Below are 27,585 nucleotides of genomic sequence, written 5' to 3'. Positions count from 1 at the left end.
GAGATGATCTGCTGTTTTATACACTGCTTGGAACACTGAGATGATCTGCTCTGTCAAACACTGCTTGGAACACTGAGATGATCTGCACTTTTAAACACTGCTTGGAACACTGAGATGATCTGCTCTCTTATACACTGTTTGGAACACTGAGCTGATCTGCTCTTTTATACACTGCTTGGAACACTGAGATGATCTGCTGTTTTATACACTGCTTGGAACACTGAGCTGATCTGCTCTTTTATACACTGCTTGGAACACTGAGATGATCTGCTCTTTTATACACTGCTTGGAACACTGAGATGATCTGCTGTTTTATACACTGCTTGGAACACTGAGATGATCTGCTGTTTTATACACTGCTTGGAACACTGAGATGATCTGCTCTTTTATACACTGCTTGGAACACTGAGCTGATCTGCTCTTTTATACACTGCTTGGAACACTGAGATGATCTGCTGTTTTATACACTGCTTGGAACACTGAGCTGATCTGCTCTGTCAAACACTGCTTGGAACACTGAGCTGATCTGCTCTTTTATACACTGCTTGGAACACTGAGCTGATCTGCTGTTTTATACACTGCTTGGAACACTGAGATGATCTGCTGTTTTATACAATGCTTGGAACACTGATCTGATCTGCTGTTTTATACACTGCCTGGAACACTGAGCTGATCTGCTCTTTTATACACTGCTTGGAACACTGAGATGATCTGCTCTTTTATACACTGCCTGGAACACTGAGCTGATCTGCTGTTTTATACACTGCTTGGAACACTGAGCTGATCTGCTGTTTTATACACTGCTTGGAACACTGAGATGATCTGCTGTTTTATACACTGCTTGGAACACTGAGCTGATCTGCTGTTTTATACACTGCCTGGAACACTGAGCTGATCTGCTGTTTTATACACTGCTTGGAACACTGAGCTGATCTGCTCTGTCAAACACTGCTTGGAACACTGAGATGATCTGCACTTTTAAACACTGCTTGGAACACTGAGATGATCTGCTCTCTTATACACTGTTTGGAACACTGAGATGATCTGCTGTTTTATACACTGCTTGGAACACTGAGATGATCTGCTGTTTTATACACTGCTTGGAACACTGAGATGATCTGCTCTTTTATACACTGCTTGGAACACTGAGCTGATCTGCTCTCTTAAACACTGCTTGGAACACTGAGATGATCTGCTCTCTTAAACACTGCTTGGAACACTGAGATGATCTGCTCTGTCAAACACTGCTTGGAACACTGAGATGATCTGCTGTCTTAAACACTGCTTGGAACACTGAGATGATCTGCTCTCTTATACACTGTTTGCAACACTGAGATGATCTGCTGTTATATACACTGCCTGGAACACTGAGATGATTTGCTGTCTTAAACACTGCTTGCAACACTGAGATGATCTGCTCTTAAACACTGCTTGGGCTTGATGACTTGTAGGAGTAATCATACATGATAAAAAAGCCATTAGTCTATTCAATAAATGTCAGACTCAAGAGCTATCATCTTTGCAATTATCTATGAACAGAAACCTATTGCCCTTGCAAATTTCTACTAAAATTGATGGCTAATTCTAGACTCACAGGATAAAACTTTCTGAGTATGATAACAGTGGTGTAGCTACTCAATTGCTATTAATTCTAACCAAAATGACAGTTCTTTGAAAGACTACATTTATTTGAAGGATGTCTGGGGTTTGAGTTGGGCTCATTTTTCTGGTGGGTGGAGGGGAGACTGGGGGGGAAGGCAGTTCTGGGGTTGGCAGACCTGGGATTTTTTAGCCTGGAGAAGAGGAGGCTCAGGGCAGAGCTCATTGCTGTCTGCAGCTACCTGAAGGGAGGTTGTAGCCAGGTGGGGTTGGGCTCTGCTGCCAGGCAAGCAGCAACAGAACAAGGGGACACAGTCTCCAGTTGGGCCAAGGGAGGTTGAGGCTGGATGTTAGGAGGAAGTTGTTGTCAGAGAGAGTGATTGGCATTGGAATGGGCTGCCCAGGGAGGTGGTGGAGTCTCTGTGCCTGGAGGTGTTGAAGCCAAGCCTGGCTGGGGCACTTAGTGCCACTGGCCAGGGCTGGGTGCTAGGTTGGTCTGGATGAGCTTGGAGGTCTCTTCCAGCCTGGTTGATTGTATTGTATTGTATTGTATTGTATTGTATTGTATTGTATTGTATTGCATTCTATTCTATTCTATTCTATTCTATTCTATTCTATTCTATTCTATTCTATTCTATTCTATTCTATTCTTTTCCCTGCATATTTTTAGTTTGCAGTGAATACAGGCAAGTTTCCAGTAGAAATCCTGCCATTCCTTGCTTCAAACAGCATTTCAGCAAGGAGTAGCCAATTTTAAATTGCAATCTTTTTCCTCCTAGTAGCCAACTTTAAATGTCTTTTTTCCCCTCCTAGTTAATATTGCCAAACTCAGAAGTACCTACCCCAACAGAAATTGTAATAGGTCCTTTGATTAGCCACCAGTAAGGAGACTCTTGATTAATATCCCAGCACCTGAGAAAACAGCAGTAAGATTAGGGGGGGGGGAAAAAATCTCTATATAATTACTGCAATTAAAAAAAACCATGACCCAGGAAAACAGAAGAATGTAGGCAACAATGACTTACGCAGTGTCTTCGAAGTAGAGTTTGGCTACTATCCACATAAGGGTGAAAGCTGTTGGGAAGCCTGTCAGATAAACAGCCTGTCAGTGTCTGGTTCATCCAATAGTCCACATCTCATCTGCTGAAGCTCTGCCATGATCTCATGGACACCCCAAATTCCTCTCTTCTCTATCTCTGTGTGAGAAGTAAGGTGCAAAACCCTGCTTCTCCACACCACACCACCCCCCGCCCTGCTGGATTGAAGTGGGGCAGCAAATGGCCCTTACTGCACGTGGGGTGACTCATGGGGATGCCCATGCTGAAACTGGGCTGCTGATTGGCTGTGGTTTTGTGCCTAGTAAATGGTAAATGGACACTTTGTTGAGGAGAAAGGGATAAATAGAGCAAGGGTCCCCTCCTTGGGCTTCTTCACACTTTGGGGTGCTTCTTTCTGCCTTGATAGTTCCCATCTAGAGTGTCCCCTGCCACTGCGAAGGACAAGCTCCTGCTGTGACTGGACCTTCCCCACTTTTGGACAGCTCCTACCTTTCTGCAGCTCGTGGTTTCATGCCCTCCCTGCTTTGGAGGGCTCTCCCCACTGCACTCTTTTGTGCAAGCTGGCAGGCTTAGTGAGCCTCAGGTCCTTTGAGAGAGAGAGATGGCAGCACCTGGACTGCCCTCTCTCAGACCCTATCAGTAGCTAATTGGGGACCATAAAATCATAGAATCAACCCTGTTGGAAGAGACCTCCAAGATCATCCAGGCCAATCTAGCACCCAGCCCTAGCCAGTCATGCCTAGGCCATGGCATTAATGTCTCATCCAGGCTTTGCTTCAACACTTCCAGGGATGGTGCCTCCACTACCTCCCTAGGCAGCCCATTCCAATGCCAATCACTCTCTCTGCCAACAACTTCCTCCTAACATCCAGGCTAGACCTGCCCTGGCACAGCTTGAGACTGTGTCTCCTCATTCTGTTGCTGGTTGATATCAGACCCTATCAGTAGCTAACTGCCTCCTGGACTGGGGACCATAGCAGTTTGGGCTCTCCCCCTCCCGTTGTGAGAGCAGCATCGTCCTGCAGCCATCCCACTCAGGAAGAAGTGCTCAAGACATTTCCTAGTTTGGCAGCTCTGTGACTCATCTCAGACTTCTGTGGCATGGATCTCTACTATGGGATATTGCTGGTAACATCACAGGCTGCCCCTGCAGAAAGAATCCAGCAGGGGATCTTTGCCGAGTGCCCAGCTCACCTCTGTGACTAAGCTTTTCCCTTAATCTTCTGCTCAGCCTGACTGATAGAGGGGTAAAGCTGTGTTTATAGCTTAGCCTTTTCCAGTTCCTGACTTCCTAAATAGCCAAATTTATCTATCACATGCTTTGTAAGATATTCTCAATCAAACTGAGTCTGCTAATTAAACTAAACTAATTTTTGTATACAGTTTTGGGGGTGAGGTTCCAGGAAAATAAAATAATTCTATTTTTAAACATTTCCTGACCTGGCCACATGAATTCCCTGCCTCCATGTCACATGGTGATGCAGAACATTCATTTTCAGAACTGAAATTACCCTTTGTGGCCTGTTAATCTACCAGGGATCACTTTGAGCTTGTGGGATAGACTCACAGAGAGGGAGGTTAACTGGCTTCTCAAATGCACTTCATTCTCCATTTATTTTCCAGTACTTCAAAAAAAGCCAAACCTTGATTTCTCCTCACCACTATGCACCTAAAAATAATACCAAAGCAATGCCTCTGCTGCACTCTGCTGAGACCCCACCTGGACTACTGCATCCAGCTCTGGAGCCACCGTTACAACAAGGATGTGGAGATGCTGGAGTGTGTCCAGAGCAGGGCCAGGAGGATGCTCAGAGGCTGCAGCAGCTCTGCTGTGAGCACAGACTGAAAGAGTTGGGGCTGTGCAGGCTGGAGCAGAGGAGGCTCCCAGGTGACCTTCTTGTGGCCTTCCAGGATCTGAAGTGGGCCACAAAAGAGCTGGGGAGGGACTTTTGAGACTGTCAGGGAGTGACAGGACTGGGGGGAATGGAGCAAAGCTGGAGGTGGAGAGAGTCAGCCTGGACATGATGAGGAAGTTCCTCAGCATGAGAGTGGTGAGAGGCTGGAATGGGTTGCCCAGGGAGGTGGTTGAGGCTCCATGGCTGGAGGTATTTGAGGCCAGGCTGGCTGAGGCTGTGTGCAGCCTGCTCTAGGGTAGGGTGTCCCTGGCAATGGCAGGGGATTGGAACTGCTGCTCCTTGTGGTCCCTTCCAACCCTGACTGATTCTATGATTCTACGTTTGGCACCTCAGGTCAGATTCCACATCCAGTACATTTAGTGGGATGGGTAATGCCTTGTTTACTGCCTTGCATTTTATTAATTTCATGTTAAAGCCCTACTTACCCCAGCCAAAAAGAACAAGCCACCAAAAATATCTTCTTCCATGAGAAAGGGATGAAAGCAGGAGACAGTTTAGATAAAGAGCCTCTACTAGTAGCCACATGAAATTGGTCATCATGAAGTAGTAGCAGAAAACAACTGAGATCTTGCATTCAGTCTAGGGAACAGGAAAAGACACATTTTAGGCATTACTCGTGGCTGCATGTGTTTGATTTGGAGATGTAGTAGGTATTTGATCTGGATGAGATCTACAAAGAACAATATCTCACAATTACCTGCATGTATAAAGACAGTTTCAGATTTATGGCTTCAGCAGAGGTGGCTGCAGAGGTGGGCACAAGCCAACCTCTGAAGGTTCAACAAGATCAAGTGCAAGGTCCTGCATCTCGGTTGAGGCAATACCAAACACAACTCCAAGCTGGGCAGTGCCAGGCTGGAGAGCAGCCCTGAGGAGAGAGACTTAGGGGTGCTGCTGGAGGAGAAGCTCAACAGGAGCCAGCAGTGTGCACTTGCAGCCCAGAAAGCCAAGCAGAGCCTGGGCTGCAGCAGCAGAAGTGTGGCCAGCAGGGCCAGGGAGGGGAATCTCCCCCTCTACTGCATCCAGTTCTGGAGCCCCTGGGACAAGAGGGATGTGGAGATGCTGGAGAGTGTCCAGAGCAGGGCCAGGAGGATGCTGAGAGGCTGCAGCAGCTCTGCTGTAAGCACAGAATGAAAGAGTTGGGGCTGTGCAGGCTGGAGCAGTGGAGGCTCCCAGGTGACCTTCTTGTGGCCTTCCAGCATCTGAAGGAGGCTACAAAAAAGCTGGGGAGGGACTTTTGAGGCTGTCAGGGAGTGCCAGGACTGGGGGGAATGGAGCAAAGATGGGGGTGGGGAGATTCAGAGTGGATGTAAGGAGGAAGTTCCTGAGCATGAGAGTGGTGAGAGGCTGGACTGGGTTGCCCAGGGAGGTGGTTGAGGCCCCATGGCTGGAGGTGTTTGAGGCCAGGCTGACTGAGGCTGTGTGCAGCCTGCTCTAGGGTAGGGTGTCCCTGGCAATGTCAGGGGGATGGAACTGCCTGATCCTTGTGGTCCCTTCCAACCCTGACTGATTCTATGATTCTGTGCATTATGGCTTTCTGAATAGTAAGGCTTTAACCATCATTTACCTTGTAATCTTGACTTGTTTTGCTTTGTGTGTCTACAGCAGAAACACAGCTTGGTCTCTCAAGCACATGAGTTCTCCCACCAATGCACCACCTTCAGTGTACCTTACCTGAGTGGAATCAAATGCTACACAGCCCTTTCAAAGATGTCCCAGTGCTCACTTTCCTCCTTGTGCTCAGTTTTACACTTCTGCCTGGCTGTGAGCAGTGTAGAAGAATCTTGGCTTTGAAAATCATTGTCCTGTTGACAGTATTTGTGATTGGGTCAAGCCAAAATTGATTTTTTTTAGTACCTTACATGTCTTGAGACTTACAATTCAGAGCCTCCAGATAGAACTCCAAATATCAAACATTACTAGAAGAGACATCTTTTAGAAGTTGTGTTAGGAGGTACTCAGAGTTCTTCAATGTTAGACTGCAGATGTGACAGTGTAATGATGTGGGGCTTTTCCTTTAGCCAAATCTGTCTCTGATTCAGAGTACTAGAGGAGAACAAGAGAGATTTAGAGTAGAATCATAGAATCATAGAATCAACCAGGTTGGAAGAGACCTCAAGGATCAGCCAGGCCAACCTAGCACCCAGCCCTATCCAGTCAACTACACCATGGCACTAAGTGCCTCATCCAGTCTCCTCTTGAACACCTCCAGGAATGGCAACTCCACCACCTCTCTGGGCAGCCCATTCCAATGCCAATCATTCTCTCTGACAACAACTTCCTCCTAACATCCAGCCTGGCACAACTTGAGACTGTGTCCTCTTGTTCTATTGCTGGTTGTCTGGGAGAAGAGACCAACCCCACCTGGCTACAACCTCCCTTCAGGTAGTTGTGGACAGCAGTGCTAGAGGAGAACAAGAGAGAAGGTTGTGAGGTACACAGTTCTGGAGGCAAAATCTAACAAAGAAAATTAAAGCAATTAATAAAAATTAATAAAACCACCAATAGAACAAGGGTACACAGTCACAAGTTGTGCCAGGGGAAGTATAGGCTGGATGTTAGGAGGAAGTTCTTCCCAGAGAGAGTGATTGGCATTGGAATGGGCTGCCCAGGGAGGTGGTGGAGTCGCCATCCCTTGAGGTGTTCAGGAAAAGTCTGGCTGGGGCACTTAGTGCCATGGTTTGGTTGACTGGGTAGGGCTGGATGCTAGGTTGGCCTGGATGAGCTTGGAGGTCTCTTCCAACCTGGTTGATTCTATGATTCTATGAATATTGTAATATAATTATGAATAATACAAATAATATCATTAATAAAATAATTTAAAGTATATTAGTAAAATCAAAGGGATAAAAGAAAAGATTCATTACCTGGTTAGGGGGAGGAAAAACAGTAGGCAGTGAAAAAGAACCATGAAAGGTACAAAGATGGCTTGCAAAAGCATCAAGTACCACAACGCTCTGCTTTTCAGTGTGCTTACTGTGGAGAAGCTGCAATGGTCGATGTCTTCCCCTTGGAAAAGGAGAGCATCCTTAATGAAAACAGCAACAGCTTTGAAGATAAAAGTAAGAAAGAGCTGTACATGGATATAATTCCTGGGACAGCGAAGCCTCCTGGAAGAAAATCACAGTATCACAGTATCATCAGGGTTGGAAGAGACCTCACAGATCATCAAGTCCAACCCTTTAGCACAGAGCTCAAGGCCAGACCATGGCACCAAGTGCCACGTCCAGTCCTGCCTTGAACAGCTCCAGGGACGGCGACTCCACCACCTCCCCGGGCAGCCCATTCCAGTGTCCAATGACTCTCTCAGGGAAGAACTTTCTCCTCACCTCCAGCCTAAATTTCCCCTGGCACAGCCTGAGGCTGTGTCCTCTTGTTCTGGTGCTGGCCACCTGAGAGAAGAGAGCAACCTCCTCCTGGCCACAACCTCCCCTCAGGTAGTTGCAGACAGCAATAAGGTCTCCCCTGAGCCTCCTCTTCTCCAGGCTAACCAATCCCAGCTCCCTCAGCCTCTCCTCGTAGGGCTGTGCTCAAGGCCTCTCCCCAGCCTCGTTGCCCTTCTCTGGACACGCTCAAGCATCTCAATGTCCCTCCTAAACTGGGGGGCCCAGAACTGAACACAGCACTCAAGGTGAGGTCTAACCAGTGCAGAGTACAGGGGCAGAATGACCTCCCTGCTCCTGCTGACCACACCATTCCTGATGCAGGCCAGGATGCCACTGGCTCTCTTGGCCACCTGGGCACACTGCTGGCTCATGTTCAGGTGGGTATCAATCAGCACCCCCAGATCCCTCTCTGTCTGGCTGCTCTCAGCCACTCTGACCCCAGCCTGTATCTCTGCATGGGGTTGTTGTGGCCAAAGTGCAGCACCCTGCACTTGGAGCTATTGAACACCATCCCCTTGGACTCTGCCCATCTATCCAGACGGTCAAGGTCCTGCTGCAGAGCCCTTCTGCCCTCCAACCCAGCCACATCTGCCCCCAGCTTGGTGTCATGAAAAATTTTTTAACATTTAAAATAATGATCCTTCTGCAGGATGAGAGAGGTCTTCCTGAGGTAACTGAAGGAATTGAGCTGGCAGTAGTTAAAACACACCAAAAGCCTCCCTTTCATCTCAGGTTCTTCTGGACACATATAACACTGTAATCCACTGAGCTCTCTCTGCAGGCAGAGACAGAAACCTTCCTCATGTAAGACATTTCACTCACAGGCTGCACTTTAATCTCCCTCTTTGTGAGGAGATGCCATGGTGATCATAGAACAAGAGAATCATCTAGGCTGGAAAAGACCCTTAACTGAGTCCAGCCATCAGCCCAGCACTGCAAGTCCACCACCAGCCCCTGTCTCTCAGCATTGCACTCCACATCTTTTCAACCCCTTCAGGAACGGTGACTCCGCTGCTTCCCTGCAGAAACTTGGGGCTGTGTCCTCTTGCCCTATCACTTCAAGAGACTGACCCCCACCTCCCTACAATCTCCTTTCAAACAGAGAGCAAGAAGGTGTCCCCTGAGCAACCTTCCCTCCACTTCCCTCAGCTGCTCCTCTTAGGACTTGTGCTCTAGACTCTTTACCAGGTTTGTTGCTCTTCTTTGGGCATGCTCTCATGCCTCAATGTCCTTCTTACAGGGAGCAGCTGAAAACTCAACCTAATATGTGAGATGTACTCTCACCAGTACCAAGTACAGGGAGACAATCTCTCTCCCTATTCCTGCTGACCACAGGATGATGTTGGCCTTCGTGACCACCTAGGCACACTGCTGGCTCATGTTCAGCTCCTGTCAGCCAGTAGCCCCTGGTCCTGTTCTGACTCACTCTCTCTGCCAACAACTTCCTCCTAACATCCAGCCTAGATCTCCCCTGGCACAACTTCAGACTCTGTCCCCTTCTTCTGTTGCTGCTTGTCTGGCAGCAGAGCCCAACCCCACCTGGCTACAGCCTCCCTTCAGATAGCTGTAGCCAGCAATGAGCTCTGCCCTGAGCCTCCTCTGCTGCAGGCTGCACACCCCCAGCTCCCTCAGCCTCTCCTCACAGGGCTGTGCTCCAGGCGCCTCCCCAGCCTTGCTGCCCTTCTCTTAACACCTTCCAGCCCCTCAGCATCTCTCTTGAACTGAGGAGCCCAGCTTAAAGCTTGCTTAACCTACACAACATTTTATCATTGACCTCAAATGCCAACCCCATTGTTAACTGCAGTTTGTTCCTCCCTATTGCTAAATGTCTTTCTGTCCATTGTGGTCTGTTTTCCTGAGGTCAGGGTGGATGTCAATAAACATATCTGTTGCCTTCCAGACATGAACTAGGAATTGCAGACATCAGGAAACTTTCCCCAGAGAAAGCTGATGCTCAGTGTAGCATGAGAAAAGAAACACTGCTGCCCAAAAATAAACAAAGAGTAATAAAACAAACCCTGCATGCCAGCAAACATGAGATCTGCATAAAATGATAAAATGATCCATTTTACTCTAGATCCTCTACATTATACCTGAAAATGCAGGCTGGACAATGCAGTATCAATGAAATCTTACCAAACATAGCTAAATTCAGAACCTAACTTTCAGAACTCAGCTTTAGTTGTATTTCAGTAGTAGTAAATATTGTGCCATAGGACCACTGACTCTTTGTGTGTATCCTCCTTACTCATATAAAGTCCCAGAAGCCATAAAGGCATGAATATAGAGATGATAAAAATAAACCTTCATTCCAGCTACACCAAGCCAATTTATTTGTTGATTATTTAAGATCAGAGCCAGCTGCTGAGTTTTGCCAATAGACAGCCAGGGTTTGTTTCCCAGTTCTGATTCTTCTTGCGCCCAGCACTCTCTAATTGCACCTAGCTGGGTGCAACCCCAAACACAACTCCAGGCTGGGTTGGGAATGGCTGAGAGCAGCCCTGAGGAACAGGACCTGGGGGTCTGGGCTGGTGAAAAGCTCAACAGGAGCCTGCAGTGGGAGTGCAGCCCAGACACAACCCTGTGCTGGGCTGCAGCAAGAGCAGTGTGGGCAGCAGGGCAAGGGAGGGGATTCTGCCCCTTGGCTCTGCTCTCCTCACACCCCACCTGCAGTCCTGGGGGCAGTTCTGGAGCCCCCAGCACAAGCAGGACATGGAAGTGTTGGAGCCAGTCCAGAGGAGGCCGCAAGGATGCTCACAAGGCTACAGTAGCTCTGCTGTGAGGACAGGCTGAGAGAGTTGGGGCTGTGCAAGCTGGAGAAGAGAAGGCTTCCAGGAGACCTTATATTTGCCTTCCAGTATCTGAAGGGGGCTACAGGAAGGCTGGGGAGGGACTATTGACAAGGTCTTGTAATGATAGGACAAGGGGAATGGGTTTAAACTGGCAGAGGGGAGATTGAAACTGGATGTTAGGAAAGGGTTGCTTGCAGTGAGGGTGGTGAGACACTGGCACAGGTTGCTCAGGGAGGTTGTGGCTGCTCCCTCCCTGGAGGTGTTCAAGGCCAGGTTGGATGAGACCTTGAGCAAGCTGTTCTAGTGGGAGGTGTCTCTGCCTATGGCAGGTGGTTGGAACTGGATGGTCCTTGAGGTCCCTTCCAACCTGAACCATTCTATGATTCTAATCACTGGTTTCTAGTTTCAGTTTGTTACCAAACCAGTATGTCCAGAAGTTTTTATTGTTAATTTATTGTATCTAATGTTGCTTTTTACCATCCAAGATACTCAGAATAGATGACCTTTGGAGGTCCCTTCCAACCTAAGCCATTCTCTGATTCTATAGACTATAAGAACAGTTGAATTTGGAGGATAACTTTACATACCTGAATGCAATAAGAACTGTCACAGCAATGATGAGTGAGGTGATGGATACACTGTACCCCACAGTGTAAATGATCTTTATAGTGGAAAAGTAGGACTGCTGTAAAAAAAGAGAACCTTTTGTCACACAACTTGCAGCTCAGTGACAGTAGGTTTACAGATTCTGGCAGTTTGCTGTTTCCAATCTCTTCACATCCTTGACTGCCTTTCCCCCTCTCCCTCCTCCCCTTTTCATCCCACAAAATTCAGCTGAAATCTCTCCTGATGTTTCTTTTGTGAAGACCTTTCCATGGCTATGTGGATACAGCCCAGCCTGATAAAGAAATGTGCATTGACCAGAATGGTGTCAAGCTCAGTCATAAAGCCACAAACCCCCAAACCAGTCTGCCACAAAGGCATTGTGGAATCCTTTCTGTGTTTCTATAGGCACTGCATTTTATACTGTGTTTGCTTCACATCAGGAGCTGGACAATGCTGCTGGCAGTTGGCTGCATGGTGAATACAAAATTCTATCAGCCTTTCCTTCACTTTCACAGTATCACAGTATCACCAAGGTTGGAAGAGACCTCACAGATCATCAAGTCCAACCCTTCACCACAGAGCTCAAGGCCAGACCATGGCACCAAGTGCCACGTCCAGTCCTGCCTTGAACAGCTCCAGGGACGGCGACTCCACCACCTCCCCGGGCAGCCCATTCCAGTGTCCAATGACTCTCTCTGACAACAACTTTCTCCTCACCTCCAGCCTAAATCTCCCCTGGCACAGCCTGAGGCTGTGTCCTCTCATTCTGGCACTGGCCACCTGAACTATTCCCTTCCATCTAATCTAATCTGTCTCTTGAGTCCTATTCCAAAGCTTTTATATCCTAAAACCTATGCAACTATGTAGGGCACTGCTACAGTTCATAGTGGAGAAGGGCAGATACTTGTTTTGAATCTTAAGTATGACTAAAGGCATTAGAAGGCTGGCATTGAGTAGGATCTGTTTCATTTGTTTTAGGTGTTTAAAAACTGTCTAAATTGAGTCTATGGCAAAATCAGTAGTGTGAGAGCATGGCCACAGAAGGGCCACAAAGCTGGTGAAAGGCCTGGAACACAAAGCCTGTGAGGAGAGGCTGAGGGAGCTGGGGCTGTGCAGCCTGCAGAAGAGGAGGCTCAGGGCAGAGCTCATTGCTGACTGCAGCTGCCTGCAGGGAGGCTGTAGCCAGGTGGGGTTGGGCTCTGCTGCCAGCAGCAACAGAAGAAGGGGACAGAGTCTCAAGCTGTGCCAGAGTAGGGTCTAGGCTGGATGTTAGGAGGAAGTTGTTGTCAGAGAGAGTGATTGGCATTGGAATGGGCTGCCCAGGGAGATGGTGGAGTCACCATCCCTGGAGGCTTTGAAGCAAAGCCTGGCTGGGGCACTTAGTGCCATGGTCTGGTTGATTGGCCAGGGCTGGGTGCTAGATTGGCCTGGATGATCTTGGAGGTCTCTCCCAACCTGGTTGATTTTATGATTCTATGATAGTTCTTCAGCTGCAGTATAAATGCAATTTTCACTCTCTCTCCAGTGAACAAATCCAAGGTGGTGTTCACTTGACTTCTACAACTCAAGAGAAACTTGCAGTACTCAGCCTCTGCAGAGTTAGACTACAAACTCATTTTTAACCACTCAAAGTGATTTCTACTTCCCTTCCATCAGTTTTAACTTAGTATATATTTCTTCATTTTGTTTTCTACTGAGTTACTCCTCACTTTCTCCACAGCTGCTAGTAAGAGAGAAAAATCTAACCACAACAGAGGCTTTGTGTAACCAGGATCATGTTCATGACCATGGTGTGTTTCGTTTAAAACCAATATAGGTTTTGACTTGCTCCTTTTCTCTCTTACACCTGGATCATAGAACATCCTTAGTGACTAGGCTAAAATTCCAACTGCATTCCAGAGCTGGTGAGAAAGTGCAGCCCCTGCTGGCTTTCCTTCTGCTGCATTCCTCAGCAACAGGATGGAGTCCTACCATGTCAGCACAGCACTCGCATGTATGTACACAATTAAACTTACTTCTTCCAGTGGAATCTCATCTTCTACTGGACAAGCAATATGGTAGGGAGGGAATGGGTCAGACCAGCCTGCCTTAGTGCAGTTCCTTTTTACTGTCCCTGCTGAAACAGTAACACTTTTTCTTTAATCATTATTTTTTTTACTGAGGAGCCTCAGAGCAGAAAATCAAATGCAGAAGAACACCTCTTGATGACATGAAGGGCATGCAGGGAGAGGAGAATCATCTCCATGAGCATCTGACAGAGTTGACAGCACTTTTTCATGTGTACATTTTGCAGTCAGATAACAACCCCAAGCACTCTATGATTCTATACCAAGCTGTCTAGGTTCTACTTTAAATTTCCCAGAGACTCAAATAGACTCAATAGAACCAATAACAATTTATAGGATGCCCTTCCCTCTTTCCCCCTTCTTTCCCAAAGAAAAAGGAGTTAGATGTAGAGAGATGTGTGCAGACCCAAATAAATCATCTCACTGTGATTTGGAAGTTCAAGGATGACAATTTCAACAATGAATAACAGGTACTTGAGGTAAGGAAGTCACAAAAGGCTTAGGGAAGGGAAAAGAAGGTACAAGATATATATGTGTATATCTATATAACCAGATTTGGTGGCAATGGCTTGTCTGCCTCGTGGATTATGGCCATGTGGGAAAACAAAGAGTAGCAGGGAACAGGATAGTGCTGCTGGCAAGCAGAGAGAGAGAGAAGCAAGAAGTTCCTCTGCTTTCATAGGAATTTAGACAGGCAGAGGCAGTGGCTAACCATCACATCTGGCAGTGTCAGACCCACCCCTGGGAAGGGGTCAGGACCACCTGGGCTCAGGGTCAAGACCACTCCCCCAGGAGGGTTAACACTACTCAAAATTGTCACTTAATCTGGAGGTTAACATTGTGAGAAAGGAAATAAACCAAGGTGATGGGTAGAGGTGGGAAGGAGAGAGTCATTGGACACTGGAATGGGCTGCCCGGGGAGGTGGTGGAGTCGCCGTCCCTGGGGCAGTTCAAGGCAGGACTGGACGTGGCACTTGGTGCCATGGTCTGGCCTTGAGCTCTGTGGTAAAGGGTTGGACTTGATGATCTGTGAGGTCTTTTCCAACCCTGATGATGATGATGATACTGTAAATACTGAGTCAGGAAGAAATCGTCTCAGGGACAAGGAAGGGTTTAGAAGAAGGCTGAGGAGCACTGCTCCATCAGACTTCTGCCTTGGTCAGCACTCATCCCTTTAGTATATCCTTTCTCATTCCCACCTTGCTTGAGGCTTACCCTGTCTTTGCAAATCAGAGACTGGAATAAGCAGGTTGTTCAGTGAGGGTAGTGCACAAACAGGTTTGTGATTCAGAGGAAGGATAAGTAAGAGAATGCCAGGGCAGGAAATGAATCTGTGCAGATGAAAAGGATTTTCCTGATCCCTCATTTATAACTAGCATCTGTTGGGAGAGGCAAAGGTTGAGCTTTGCAGTCTCTTTTCCCTGTGGGGCTGCCAGATCTAAGTCTTTCTTGGAAGAATATTTCCTCTTTGTGGACTTTCAGCTTATCCTTATTCAGCTTATTCACCCAGGGCCCAAGCAGTCACAAAGACATCAGTCTGCATAATCTCACATTTGACTCCACACATATGCTACTTCAAGGACAAAACATTCTGCTCTGTATGTCCAGCTGTGATTTAAAGAGCAATCACATTATTCATCCCTCTGCCTTTTATTTCAATCCATGCTAATCAGAGCATAAATCTCATAAAGCTCCATGCTTAAATCCTGACCTGGACAAGCCATAATCAAGGTCTGTAGAAAACTCACACAAGCTGATCCCAGGGTTTGTGGAAATCACTGGATTGGTTTCAGTGTTCTTTGACTCAGGGCCTCATGGTAGACTATGTATGGGATTACATCCAGTTGTGCATAATGCTTAAAATATGAAGAGAACTGCTAAGCTCTCTTAGACCCTACTGAAATCTTTGCAGTGATGCTCTGATCCAAGTAGAGAGCAGCAATTTGCAACCTTCTGTCATCACCTTCCATTTCTACATATGCTCTTGCCAGGCATGCAACACAAGAATGAAAGCAGAACCATGAGAGAGTATCACCTGGCTTCTTCATGAAGTGAAAGAGGACGTTTGGGCAGGGCAAAGTGAGAGTCTCTCCAGCTTCTGCCTCTGGCCAGCACAGTAATTTGTCCCAAGATCTCTTGCAGCCTCAGACAGAAAGTGAAATATATTTCTAAGCATAATTGCATTTGAGCAAAATAAAAGAAGTAAACCTTTTCAAACTATACCACTCCACACCTTACCTATCTTAGAAACAGAGTTCAGGCACATTTTTGATTCTGCAATGAGCTATAAGCACCTCTATGGGACTGTTTAATCTTTACACTTGAGTTGCTTTCAGGCTTAATGCAATAAATGAAAATACATTGTGGAAATGGGAGGGACACTCAGCTCTGAAAGGCAGATCAGTTTATGATGCTTCTTAAGGGCTTAGCCTGTTTTTAGAGAATCAGAGAATCAGTCAGGGTTGGAAGGGACCACAAGGAGTAGACAGTTCCAACCCCCCTGCCATGTCCAGGGACACCCTACCCTAGAGCAGGCTGCACACAGCCTCAGCCAGCCTGGCCTTAAACACCTCCAGCCATGGGGCCTCAACCACCTCCCTGGGCAGCCCAGTCCAGCCTCTCACCACTCTCCTGCTCAACAACTTCCTCCTCACCTCCAGGCTGAATCTCCCCACCTCCAGCTTTGCTCCATTCCCCCCACTTCTGGCACTCCCTGAGAGCCTCAAAAGTCCCTCCCCAGCTTTTTTGTAGCCCCCTTCAGATGCTGGAAGGCCACAAGAAGGTCACCTGGGAGCCTCCTCTGCTCCAGCCTGCACAGCCCCAACTCTTTCAGTCTGTGCTCACAGCAGAGCTGATGCAGCCCTCTCAGCATCCTCCTGGCCCTGCTCTGGACACTCTCCAGCATCTCCATATCCCTCTTGTCCCAGGGGCTCCAGCACTGGATGCAGTACTCCAGGTGGGGTCTCAGCTGAGCAGAGCAGAGGGGGAGAATCACCTCCCTGGCCCTGCTGGCCACACTGCTGCTGCTGCAGCCCAGGCTCTGCTTGGCTTTCTGGGCTGCAAGTGCACACTGCTGGCTCCTGTGGAGCTTCTCATCCACCATATAACAGAATGCTTTCAACTGGAAAAGACTTCTAAGATAGTTGAGTCTAATTCTCAACCTAACACCACCATGGCCATTAAACCACGTCCCAAAATGCCACATCTACATGGTTTTTGAACACCTCCAGGGACAGTGGCTTCACCACTTCTCCCTGGGCAGGCTGCTCCATTGCCTGACCACACTTTCAGGTTCAAAATATTTCTTAATTTCCATTCTAAACTCTCCTGGAACAATTTGATTCCATTTCCTCTCATTCTCTCACTTGATGCTAGGAAGAAGAGACTGACCCCCACCTCAACACAGCTTCTTTTCAGGTAGTTGTAGAGAGCAATGTTGTCTCACATCAGCCTCCTCTTCTGAGCCTAAACAACCCCAGTTCCCTCATCTGCTCCCTGTAAGACTTGTTTTCCAGGCTCTCCATCACTTTTATTTCCCATCAAAGGTGAGCACACTCCCACATAACAACCATGACACCCCAATAGCATCCTGTTGGGGAAAGAACAAATCAACAACACAAGGATTCACTCAGATAGATTCATGATCTGTACCTGAATGTGGTGATAAAAAGAAAGGAAGGCAATAGGATGAGATGGAACAGCAGCTGATCAGAGAGCAGGGATGTGGGACAATAAATGAAACACTGCAACACACACACTGGCAGCATGGCTGTGTTTGGATTCTGCTAGAGTGTTGCTTCCCTGTAACTCATTTCACTCCCCAGGTATGGGTACCTGCTGGTGTTGTATTTCCATGCTCTTCTGGGTCCTCCAGACACTCAGACTCCTTTTTCTTCAGCTCTACCATAAAGTCACATTCTGGATGGACTATTCCAGCCACCTGCAAGGAGAGGAGTTTCTGATCACTAGCAAGAAGAGGTTGGGTGCCATGGTCTGGTTGATTGGCTAGGGCTGGGTGCTAGGTTAGACTGGATGATTTTAGAGGTCTCTTCCACCCTGGTTGATTCTGTGATTCAGTCCAGGCCCACTTTTATCACAGTATCACAGTATCACCAAGGTTGGAAGAGACCTCACAGATCATCAAGTCCAACCCTTTACCACAGAGCTCAAGGCCAGACCATGGCACCAAGTGCCACGTCCAGTCCTGCCTTGAACAGCTCCAGGGACGGCGACTCCACCACCTCCCCAGGCAGCCCATTCCAGTGTCCAATGACTCTCTCAGGGAAGAACTTTCTCCTCACCTCCAGCCTAAATCTCCCCTGGTGCAGCCTGAGGCTGTGTCCTCTTGTTCTGCTGCTGGCCACCTGAGAGAAGAGAGCAACCTCCTCCTGGCCACAACCTCCCCTCAGGTAGTTGTAGACAGCAGGTAGTGGCTGACCTGGCTGGGTTAAGGACACAGAACAACAGCTTAGGGTTTAGCAGTCAGAGGGTGACACAATCTCTGCAGAAGCCGAAATATGTTTGGCAGATGAACTCAACTGGGCCCTCTAAAAGGCAATGGAGTGGATTATCAGACTGTGGAACTGTTGGAAGTTGGTAGCTCCACTTGCTTCTCAGCACAGCCTGTAATGACCTCCAAAGAGACAGCAACTTGAAACCACACACAATTACTGAAAATTGCCTTCTGAATGAGCTCTTTCACTCCAAAACAGAGTGACTCTGCTCTCTGTCTTCTGACATCTGCCTTTCCTTACACGAGGTGGGAGGCAAAATTCCTTTCTTTGGGAAATGTGCTGGTTTGAGCCTAGCTGGGATATTTTGGTGAAAAGAACTAGATGATAAGGCTGTGAAAAGGAAACAGTGGGGATGCCTGATGCACTCAGAGGCTTGCTGAGATGGATAAAAACAAGAACACAGATAACAGAGTTGCTCTCTGGCTTTTGGGCTGCACTTTTCTCTCTCTCTTTAACTTGCTGCCTGACTAATCCATCTGCTTCCTAACTCCCCTGGCCGATCCTCCAAACTCACCTTGAACATAAGGCAAAGTCTGAGGTAAGGCAGAGGGGTGGGAAGAAGGTGAAAGGGTGGCTGGGAGCCCTCCTGGGGACTCTTTTTTCTGGGAGGGCTGTTGTGTTTCTGTATTACCTTTAACTGATCTATTTCTGTCTGTAGCTGTATAGACTGCAAATGTCTGCTTGCATATTGTGCTAAGCTGTAAAGATAAAGCTTCATTCAAATTTCAGATGGGCTGAGCCCAGTCTGGGTGATTTTTGTGAAGTGTGGGGGGGCAGATAACACTCTAAACCAAACCAAACCAAACCCAACCATCTGCTCCATAGCATTTGTTGCATTGGTATGTTGGTGTAAAAACAAAATAGTTGATAAATTGTCACCCAGTGGCTTAAGAGCAGGACCTTTTAGTTGTTTCAGTCCTTAGAATCAGAGAATCATAGAATCAACCAGGTTGGAAGAGACCTCCAAGCTCATCCAGCCCAACCTAGCATCCAGCCCTGGCCAAGCAACCAGACCATGGCACTAAGTGCCCCAGTCAGGCTTGGCTTCAACACCTCCAGACACAGAGACTCCACCACCTCCCTGGGCAGCCCATTCCAATGCCAATCACTCTCTCTGACAACAGCTTCCTCCTAACATCCAGCCTAGACCTCCTCTGGCACAGCTTGAGGCTGTGTCCCCTTCTTCTGTTGCTGGCTGCCTGGCAGCAGAGCCCAACCCCACCTGGCTACAGCCTCCCTTCTGGGAGTTGTAGACAGCAATGAGCTCTGCCCTGAGCCTCCTCTGCTGCAGGCTGCACACCCCCAGCTCCCTCAGCCTCTCCTCATAGGGCTGTGATCCAGGCCCCTCACCAGCTTTTTTGCCCTTCTCTGGACACCTTCCAGCACCTCAACATCTCTCTTGAATGGAGGAGCCCAGAACTGGACACAGCACTCAAGGTGTGGCCTGAGCAGTGCTGAGCACAGGAGAAGAATAACCTCCCTCCTCCTACTGGTCACACTGCTCCTGGTTTGTGCTTTCATGGACACCACAAGAGAATTAGAGAGCAGAGTGCCTTGGGAACAAAGGAACTCCACCTGCAGCAGGCTGTTCTGTATCACAACTGCTGTGGGTGTGCTTCTCAATCTATACGTGTCCACTTGTCATTAAGAGAGCACTATATGCCTTGCCCAACAATGCCCTTTGTCCCCAGTCCCACAATGTCAGTTGTCATCAGAGACACTGTCACCTTAGCTGTGCACCCTGGCCACAGCAGCCAGGGTGCTCTGTACGTGTGATCAGAGGGCACAGATACGCGCGGCAGAGAATAGACTCAGGGTGCGCCTGGCGTGGGGAACAGGTGGCTGGCATATGGCTCACTCCTGTTCCACCCTGGGAAGGTTAATATTCAGGGAAGCTGGGAAATTAATAGCTGGGCTTTCAGTTCATCCAGGGGACAGATCCATCCCAACAAGTTGGTGTTTCCTCTCCATGTCGAGCATTTCAGTTGTGTATTGGCTATCAAATGGGGCTGCTTGGCTGCTGGAGAACACTGAATTAACTAACTGCACAGCTTTTCTTCTGGAGTTTGGACCCTGGCAGTTGAAAATCCACATGTATGCCCTAGAAGGAAGTAGGTTTTCCATTTACTGCACTTCCAGGGATGGTGTGGCCAGTAGGATGAGGGAGGTTATTCTGCCCCTGTCTCAGCACTGCTCAGGCCACACCTTGAGTGCTGTGTCCAGTTCTGGGCCACTCAATTCAAGAGAGATATTGAGGTGCTGGAAGGTGTCCAGAGAAGGGCATCAATGCTGGTGAGGGGCCTGGAGCACAAACCCTAAGAGGAGAGGCTGAGGGAGCTGGGGGTGTGCAGCCTGCAGAAGAGGAGGCTCAGGGCAGAGCTCATTGCTGTCTATAACTACCTGTAGAGAGGCTGTAGCCAGGTGGGGTTGGGCTCTTCTGCCAGGCAAGCAGCAACAGAAGAAGGGGACACAGTCTGAAGTTGTGCCAGGGGAGGTCTAGGCTGGATGTTAGGAGGAAGTTGTTGTCAGAGAGAGTGATTGGCATTGGAATGGGCTGCCCAGGGAGGTGGTGGAGTTGCTGTGCCTGGAGGTGTTGAAGCCAAGCCTGGCTGGGGCACTTAGTGCCATGGTCTGGTTGACTGGCTAGGGCTGGGTGCTAGGTTGGGCTGGATGATCTTAGAGGTCTCTTCCAACCTGGTTGATTCTATGATTCTATGTTGTTTTCCTCCCAAACTGACAGACAGCAGTGCCATGGGTGAGTTTAAGGCAGTGATGCAAAAGAGGACCCCATGTGCAAAGCTGAATGAAGTTTGGTGTATGTGAAAGGAAAGTAATTATGAATGGATGGAGCAGAGGCTAGAGGTGGAGACCTGCTATGCACCTCAGTGATGTCATCCCAAGACAGTGAAAAGATGCAGTTTAGAGAACCCCTCAACTGCACAGTGGTAGATGGAGTGACAGAAACTTTGCATCTGCCTTGGACATCTTTTCTCTCCTAACATCTCTTCTCATGCCAACATACTTTCTTCCACCTTTAGGCTCACCCTGCACCATGAAAGTCATCTATGCTGAAAACCTCACCATCCATCACTTATAATTATAGAATCAACCAGGTTGGAAGAGACTTCCAAGATCATCCAGGCCAACCTAGCACCCAGCCCTGACCCATCAATCAGATCATGGCACTAAGTGCCCCAGCCAGGCTTGGCTTCAACACCTCCAGTCACAGCCACTCCACCACCTCCCTGGGCAGCCCATTCCAATACCAATCACTCTCTCTGACAACAACTTCCTCCTAACATCCAGCCTAGACCTGTCCTGCCACAGCTTCAGACTCTGTCCCCTTATTCTGCTGCTGCTTGCCTGGCAGCAGAGCCCAACCCCACCTGGCTACAGCCTCCCTGCAGGGAGCTGCAGGCAGCACAGAGCTCTGCCCTGAGCCTCCTCTGCTGCAGGCTGCACACCCCCAGCTCCCTCAGCCTCTCCTCACAGGGCTCTGTTCCAGGCCCCTCCCCAGCCTTGCTGCCCTTCTCTCAACACCTTCCAGCACCTCAACATCTCTCTTGAATTGAGGAGCCCAGAACTGGACACAGCACTCAATGTGTGGCCTGAGCAGTGCTGAGTACAAGGAAAGAACTTGTGGCATCTACTGCAGAAAGCTTTATTAGCCAGTAGCAAAAGCAGTCAGCCTGTTTACTGAAAAACTCTTGCAAGATTCTCATGTTTTTGTGCCAAGAAAGCCCTCAGGAGGCAGGAAGTGTGTCCATTTATGTGGTCTCAAATTATTTCTCCTGCCTGTGAAAGCTGTCCATGCTCACTGAAATGTTGGTGGCAAGAACAAAGATTGGTTTATTTAATAAACTTTGGCTTATTCATTGGTCCAGAAAACTCTTTGCTTTTCTTTTGCTTTCTAAGTCTCCATTCTCATACAAGCACTTCACCACATGTATCTCAAATAAGAAGGTGAGGCTGATTGTCAGGTATTTAAACTATGACTTCTTCCTCTGTGAGGACTTGACCTTAAGAGATGCTCTCACAGGTCATATTCAGGTCAGTGCTCACCATTACTTGAATAAACACTGAGCAAAATCTGCTATGGCAGAAACTCAGGTAAGATAAAGTGAAAAAAATTATTCCACTCATAGTATGTGTTCTTGATGGATTTGTGTCCTTAGAGCCTTTGGCTCCATCTAGCAGACCCTTGTACTTTCCAAACAGCACTGAATAGTATTCCCAAACAAGGTGTAGAATCGAATTCCAAACTACTCTAAAGAATCTATAAACTTATTTCATCTCATTTCTTCTTCCTTCCCTTCTGGAAGCATCAATGGGATAGAGATATGAGTCCTTCTTTAAGACAAGAATAAATGTCTGTCTGTGTGGTTCACTTCCCTTGATTTTCTGCAAGCACATCATCATCTTGTCATCTCAGGGTCCTTGCACAAGGATGACAGATAGCAGCTAGCATTTTTCTGTGTAGATCAGTTGAATTATTTCATGGAGTTCCTTTTGGATGGAATGAGCTATGGTTTAGACTCCATTCACTACAATCCTCCTGACTGTTAAATTTGTGGTTACTTTCTACATGCACTTTGGCCACAACAGCCCCAGGCAGCACTACAGGCTGGGCACAGAGTGGCTGAGAGCAGCCAGGCAGAGAGGGAGCTGGGGGTGCTGGGAGAGAGGAGCTGAAGATGAGGCAGCAGTGCCCAGGTGGGCAGCAGAGCCAATGGCATCCTGGGCTGGCTCAGGAGCAGTGTGGGCAGCAGGACAAGGGAGGTTCTTGTGCCCCTCTGCTCAGCACTGCTCAGGCCACCCCTTGAGTGCTGTGTCCAGTTGTGGGCTCCTCAATTCAAGAGAGATGTTGAGGTGCTGGAACATGTCCAGAGAATGGCATCAAGGCTGCTGAGGGGCCTGGAGCAGAGCCCTGTGAGGAGAGGCTGAGGGAGCTGGGGGTGTGCAGCCTGCAGCAGAGAGGCTCAGGGCAGACCTCATTGCTGTCTGCAGTTACCTGCATTGAATCTGCAGTCAGGTGGGGGTTGGTCTCTTCTGCCAGGCACTGAGCAACAGAAGAAGGGGACAGTCTCAAGCTGTGCCAGGGGAGGTCTAGGCTGGATGTTAGGAGGAAGCTGTTGGCAGAGAGAGTGATTGGCATAGGAATGGACTCCCCAGGGAGGTGGTAGAGGTACCATCCCTTGAGGTCTTCAAGAGAAGACTGGCTGAGGCACTTAGTGCCATGGTCTGGTTGACTGGATAGGGCTGGGTGCTAGGTTAGACTGGCTGATCTTGGAGATCTCTTCCAACCTGGTTGATTCTATGATTCTATGATCAGGCTCTAAAGAGGGACATAAATTCACACATAAGAAAATAAACATACTTTTTGTTGCTTTGTTTTTAATTGGTGTTTCCACAGCATCCTGCAATATTTGCTGACTGAATTATGCTTTTTTTTCTGTTAAATATGTCAGAACAGATCAATATTTGCATTCTTTTCACATTACAGTAGGCATCATACAAGCAATGACAGCCAAAAAAATCTCAGTTCATGGAAGCTGACAGTCAGCCTCCTAAGTGCTTAAAACTCACCCACAAGTTGAGTCCAGCCTTTCCAGGGGAAGTATCCAAAGTTAGCCCAATGATGAAAGCAGATGGGTGATTTTTAACCACTTTTCCAAAGAAATAAGAGACTATTTTTACCTGTCCTTTATTCTAATATAATGAGCAACACAGTATAGAATCATAGAATCATAGAATCATAGAATCAAGCAGGTTGGAAGAGACCTCCAAACTCATCCAGTCCAACCTAGCACCCAGCCCTGTCCAATCAACCAGACCATGGCACTAAGTGCCTCATCCAGTCTTTTATACACTCCACAGAAGCTCATTCACAACCACTACATAATCCTGTTATAACCAAACCAGCTTCAGAGAAGTGGTGTTTCTTGTAGCTAAGTGGGAAAGGTTCCTACACTACCTTCGGGTACTGTACAGATACCTTCAGTAACATCCTCCAAGATAAGCACTGAATCTTGATATTCTGCTTACTCAAAGTCATCTTTAGCTTCTCTCACTGAAGTGGAGTTTGTCACACGGATGACACCAATACTGATAGCTTTGAATCATGTATTCATAGAATCATAGAATCAACCAGGTTGGAAGAGACCTCCAAGATCATCCAGTCTAGCTTATCACCAAGCCCTATCCAATCAACCAGATCATGGCACTAAGTGCCTCAGTCAGGCTTGGCTTCAACACCTCCAGGGATACAGTAGCACCACCACCTCCCTGGGCAGCCCATTCCAATGCCAATCACTGTCTCTGCCAACTAATTCCTCCTAACATCCAGCCTAGACCTCCCCTGGCACAGCTTGAGGCTGTGTCCCCTTCTTCTGTTGCTGGTTGCCTGGCAGAAGAGACCAACCTCCACCTGGCTACAATCTCCCTTCAAGTAGTTGTAGACAGCAATGAGCTCTGCCCTGAGTCTCCTCCAGGCTAAACAATTGTCTAAACTAACTATTGTCAGTCATTTCACACTGTTTTGTTTCTCTTGACCCCAAAAGCCAAGCTGATGAAATGCTTCTTCAGAGAAGAGATTCCCAGGGAAGAGGACAAAATAGAGCAGAAGGGTCACAAGTGGAAGGTGCTGAAAATTGTAATTACTCTCACAAGTAAAGAAAAGATCCTCCTGTCCCTTATCAAAGACCTTTCCTGATATCTGTGTGATGCTGAATGCTGATTTAGTAGTTATCAGCCAAAGCAAGACCTCAGCAGACCTCCAGGATTTTCATTGGAGTTGCTATTTCTAACCCTGCCACAAGCATCCTGCTGGTTCAGTTGAGTTGTTACCTGCAGCACCTCAGCTGCTCACAGGTTGAGCAGCATTAATGCTACCAACAAGGCAGGTAGAACTCTAAGTGATAAGACTGTGTGAAAGTTAAGAAAGCTATCAAACCTCAGCTGCTCTGATGCAACAGATCTCTACTTTCTGCTTTTAAAGGCTACACATTAAAAATGGAGGGGTTCTGCCAGTGAGGTTGTTTCTCCTGAGTGAGTGAGTGGTAAGAAAGCAGTGAAATGCACTGATATACAGATCCTAAACCGTGTCCCTTCTGCCACCATTCACACTTCTTACAGCTTCCTATCTTGGTTGAGTGGGATCCAAAGCACAGAGAGACTGATGCAAAAGATAAAGCTGCATCTGAGCAGCTGCTCCAAGAAGAAAATGAACAATTATTGAAAGGCAAAGAAGTAAAAGCTTATTCCCCCCCCTCCCCTCCCCCCCCCTTTTTCCATGCAATTACTTACAAGCACTGCCAGACTCAGGATATAGAGAGCACAGTGGTGTAAAAGACTAGAGGTCATGTTGCAAAGCAAGAGCTGGATTTCACTTCACCTTTCTCAGCAACTTTCACCTGCTTTTTGACTCCCTTCTCCTGTCAGTGGCTGACTTGAAGCATTTATCTTCCTGCACAGAGGTGACGTAGCAGTACAGCACACTAGGAAATACATACTAATGACTTTCTAAGCTCTATTTAACCCTGCTTGCCACCTTTTGGTCTTTGCTGCATGCTCAAGACTGGACTGGATGAAATGTGTGGCTGATCCCAAAATTGCAGGGCTCCTGCACTTCCTTCTTTGCAACACAAAACGATTTTAGGAGGGGCAACTCTAAATATTGCTAATCCTGTATCAAAACAAAAGGGCTGGCATAAGAGAAACCCTCTCCTAACAGGTAATGTTAATGTGTCTTTATCCTAAGAACAAGGGGACAGAGTCTCAAGTTGTGCTGGGGGAGGTCTAGGCTGGATGTTAGGAGGAAGTTGTTGTCAGAGAGAGTGATTGACATTGGAATGGGCTGCCCAGGGAGGTGGTGGAGTCACCATCCCTGGAGGTGTTGAAGCCAAGCCTGGCTGGGGCACTTAGTGCCATGGTCTGGTTGACTGGATAGGGCTGGGTGCTAGGTTGGCCTGGATGATCTTGGAGGTCTCCCCCAACCTGTTTGAGTCTATGATTCTATGATTCTAATAAAACACATCTCATAGTGTGACTTCAGTGTATCTGTGTGAGGCTGTGTTTATGTGAAGCACAATGACCATGGTACTGTGTTTTAAAATGCAGGGTCAAAACCTACTCACAGTCAGCAGAACACAAATTCTGTTGGGCACCTGCTGGGATTTGACTGGAAGGCAAAATTCACAAGAGACTCTTCTCACTTTGCTTGAAACTGCTGAATTGCCAGTCTCTCACAGAATCACTGCATTTCTTAGATTGGCAAAGCCCTTCAGGATCCTCAAGTTAAATCATGAGTTTCACACTGACAAGTCCCTGACTAAACCAAACCCCTCAGCACCACATCTAATCACTATGAATCACTGTGGTTGGAAAGGACCACCAGGATCAGCCAGTCCAACCTTCATCCCAGCAGCCTTCATCACCAGACCATAGCCTCAAGCACCACATCCAATCTCCTTTTAAACACTTCCAGGGATAGTGACTCCACCACCTCCCTGGGCAGCCTGTGCCAGTGCCTGACCACCTGCTCAGGAAAGAACTTCCTCTCAGAATCCAACCTAAACCTGCCCTGACAGAACTTGAGGCCATTTCCTCTTGTCCTAGCATTAGTGATTTGGAAGAAGAGACCAGCTCCAGCCTCACTACAACCTCCTCTTAGGTAGCTGTAGAGGGCAATAAGGTCCCCTCTCAGCCTCCTCTTCTCCAGACTAAACACCCCCAGCTCCCTCAGCTGCTCCTCACAGGTCAGGTTTGCCAGAGCTCTCACCAGCCTCATTGCCCTTCTCTGCCCTGCTCCAGCACCTCAGTGTCCCTCCTGTGCTGTGCTGACCAAGGCTGGGCACAGTACTGGAGATGTGGGCTCAGGAGTGCTGCGCACAGGGGCATGAGCACCTCCCTGCTCCTGCTGGTCACACCACTGCTGATCCAAGCCAGGATGCTGCTGGCCTTCTTGGTCACCTGGGCACACTGCTGGCTCATGTGCAGCTGCTGTCCATCTACACCCCCAGGACCTTTTCTGCCAGTCAGCTCTCCAGCCCCTCCTCCCCCAGCCTGTAGGGCCCAATCTGAACAAGCCAAACTCTTCAGCCAAACTGTAGAAATATATACACTCAGCTTATCTCCTCTCATCCTAAGCTTTGTGTCAGGCCAGATGAATCTCACTCTGGAAATACATCTCATGTCACTCTGAACTCAATGTCTAGTTTGGATATGTGAATGCTTGTCTCTCCATTTATATGGTCTTGCAAGACTTCAAATTCCATATCAAAACTGAAGGAGTGTGACCATTGCAAAATCAGAGATGCAAGACAGGACACATCTTTAAAATACTCTTCTTCATGCTTCTAATCCCATATCTTGCCACTCCTCAGAAAACAATTCTTAACCTCAACTCTCATCCTTCCACAATGGTTCATCCTACAACCCTGTTTTCACCTCTGATACTTCTTTTTGTTCATCTTCCCTGCTCATCTTTTTGCAGATGTATCAAATGAGCTCTTCCTGTTTATCTCAACAGATTGGGCAGGGAAATGATGAGACATTGGAAAGTAGCTTCCCAGCTCCTAGAATCACCACATCTCTAAGGTACTGAAGTTCCTTGTGCAGAGTTCAGAGTACTGAAGTACTTAGCCAGAG

At 47.8% G+C, this 27,585-nt stretch overlaps 1 protein-coding gene across 1 annotated transcript in view; it reads right to left on the bottom strand.

Annotated features, from left to right (window-relative positions):
* GHRHR (growth hormone releasing hormone receptor) overlaps positions 1-25,299 on the bottom strand; it is a 34,629-nt gene extending 9,330 nt beyond the window's left edge. Inside the window, exons 1-9 of the mRNA XM_064162923.1 lie at positions 25,243-25,299; positions 17,258-17,363; positions 15,459-15,566; positions 13,373-13,473; positions 11,339-11,436; positions 7,551-7,683; positions 4,999-5,152; positions 2,625-2,685; positions 2,442-2,511 (exon numbers count right to left, since the gene is read on the bottom strand). Of these exons, the coding sequence (XP_064018993.1) occupies positions 2,442-2,511; positions 2,625-2,685; positions 4,999-5,152; positions 7,551-7,683; positions 11,339-11,436; positions 13,373-13,473; positions 15,459-15,566; positions 17,258-17,363; positions 25,243-25,299 (888 nt within the window). The remainder of the gene's footprint in view (positions 1-2,441; positions 2,512-2,624; positions 2,686-4,998; positions 5,153-7,550; positions 7,684-11,338; positions 11,437-13,372; positions 13,474-15,458; positions 15,567-17,257; positions 17,364-25,242) is intronic.
* Between the last annotated feature and the right edge of the window lie 2,286 nt (positions 25,300-27,585).

This window comes from Pogoniulus pusillus, chromosome 23, assembly GCF_015220805.1.
Source record: "Pogoniulus pusillus isolate bPogPus1 chromosome 23, bPogPus1.pri, whole genome shotgun sequence".
Classification (NCBI taxonomy): Eukaryota; Metazoa; Chordata; class Aves; order Piciformes; family Lybiidae; genus Pogoniulus; species Pogoniulus pusillus.
The sequence above is the reverse complement of the archived record's forward strand: the minus strand, read 5'-3'. Positions and strand labels throughout refer to the sequence as shown.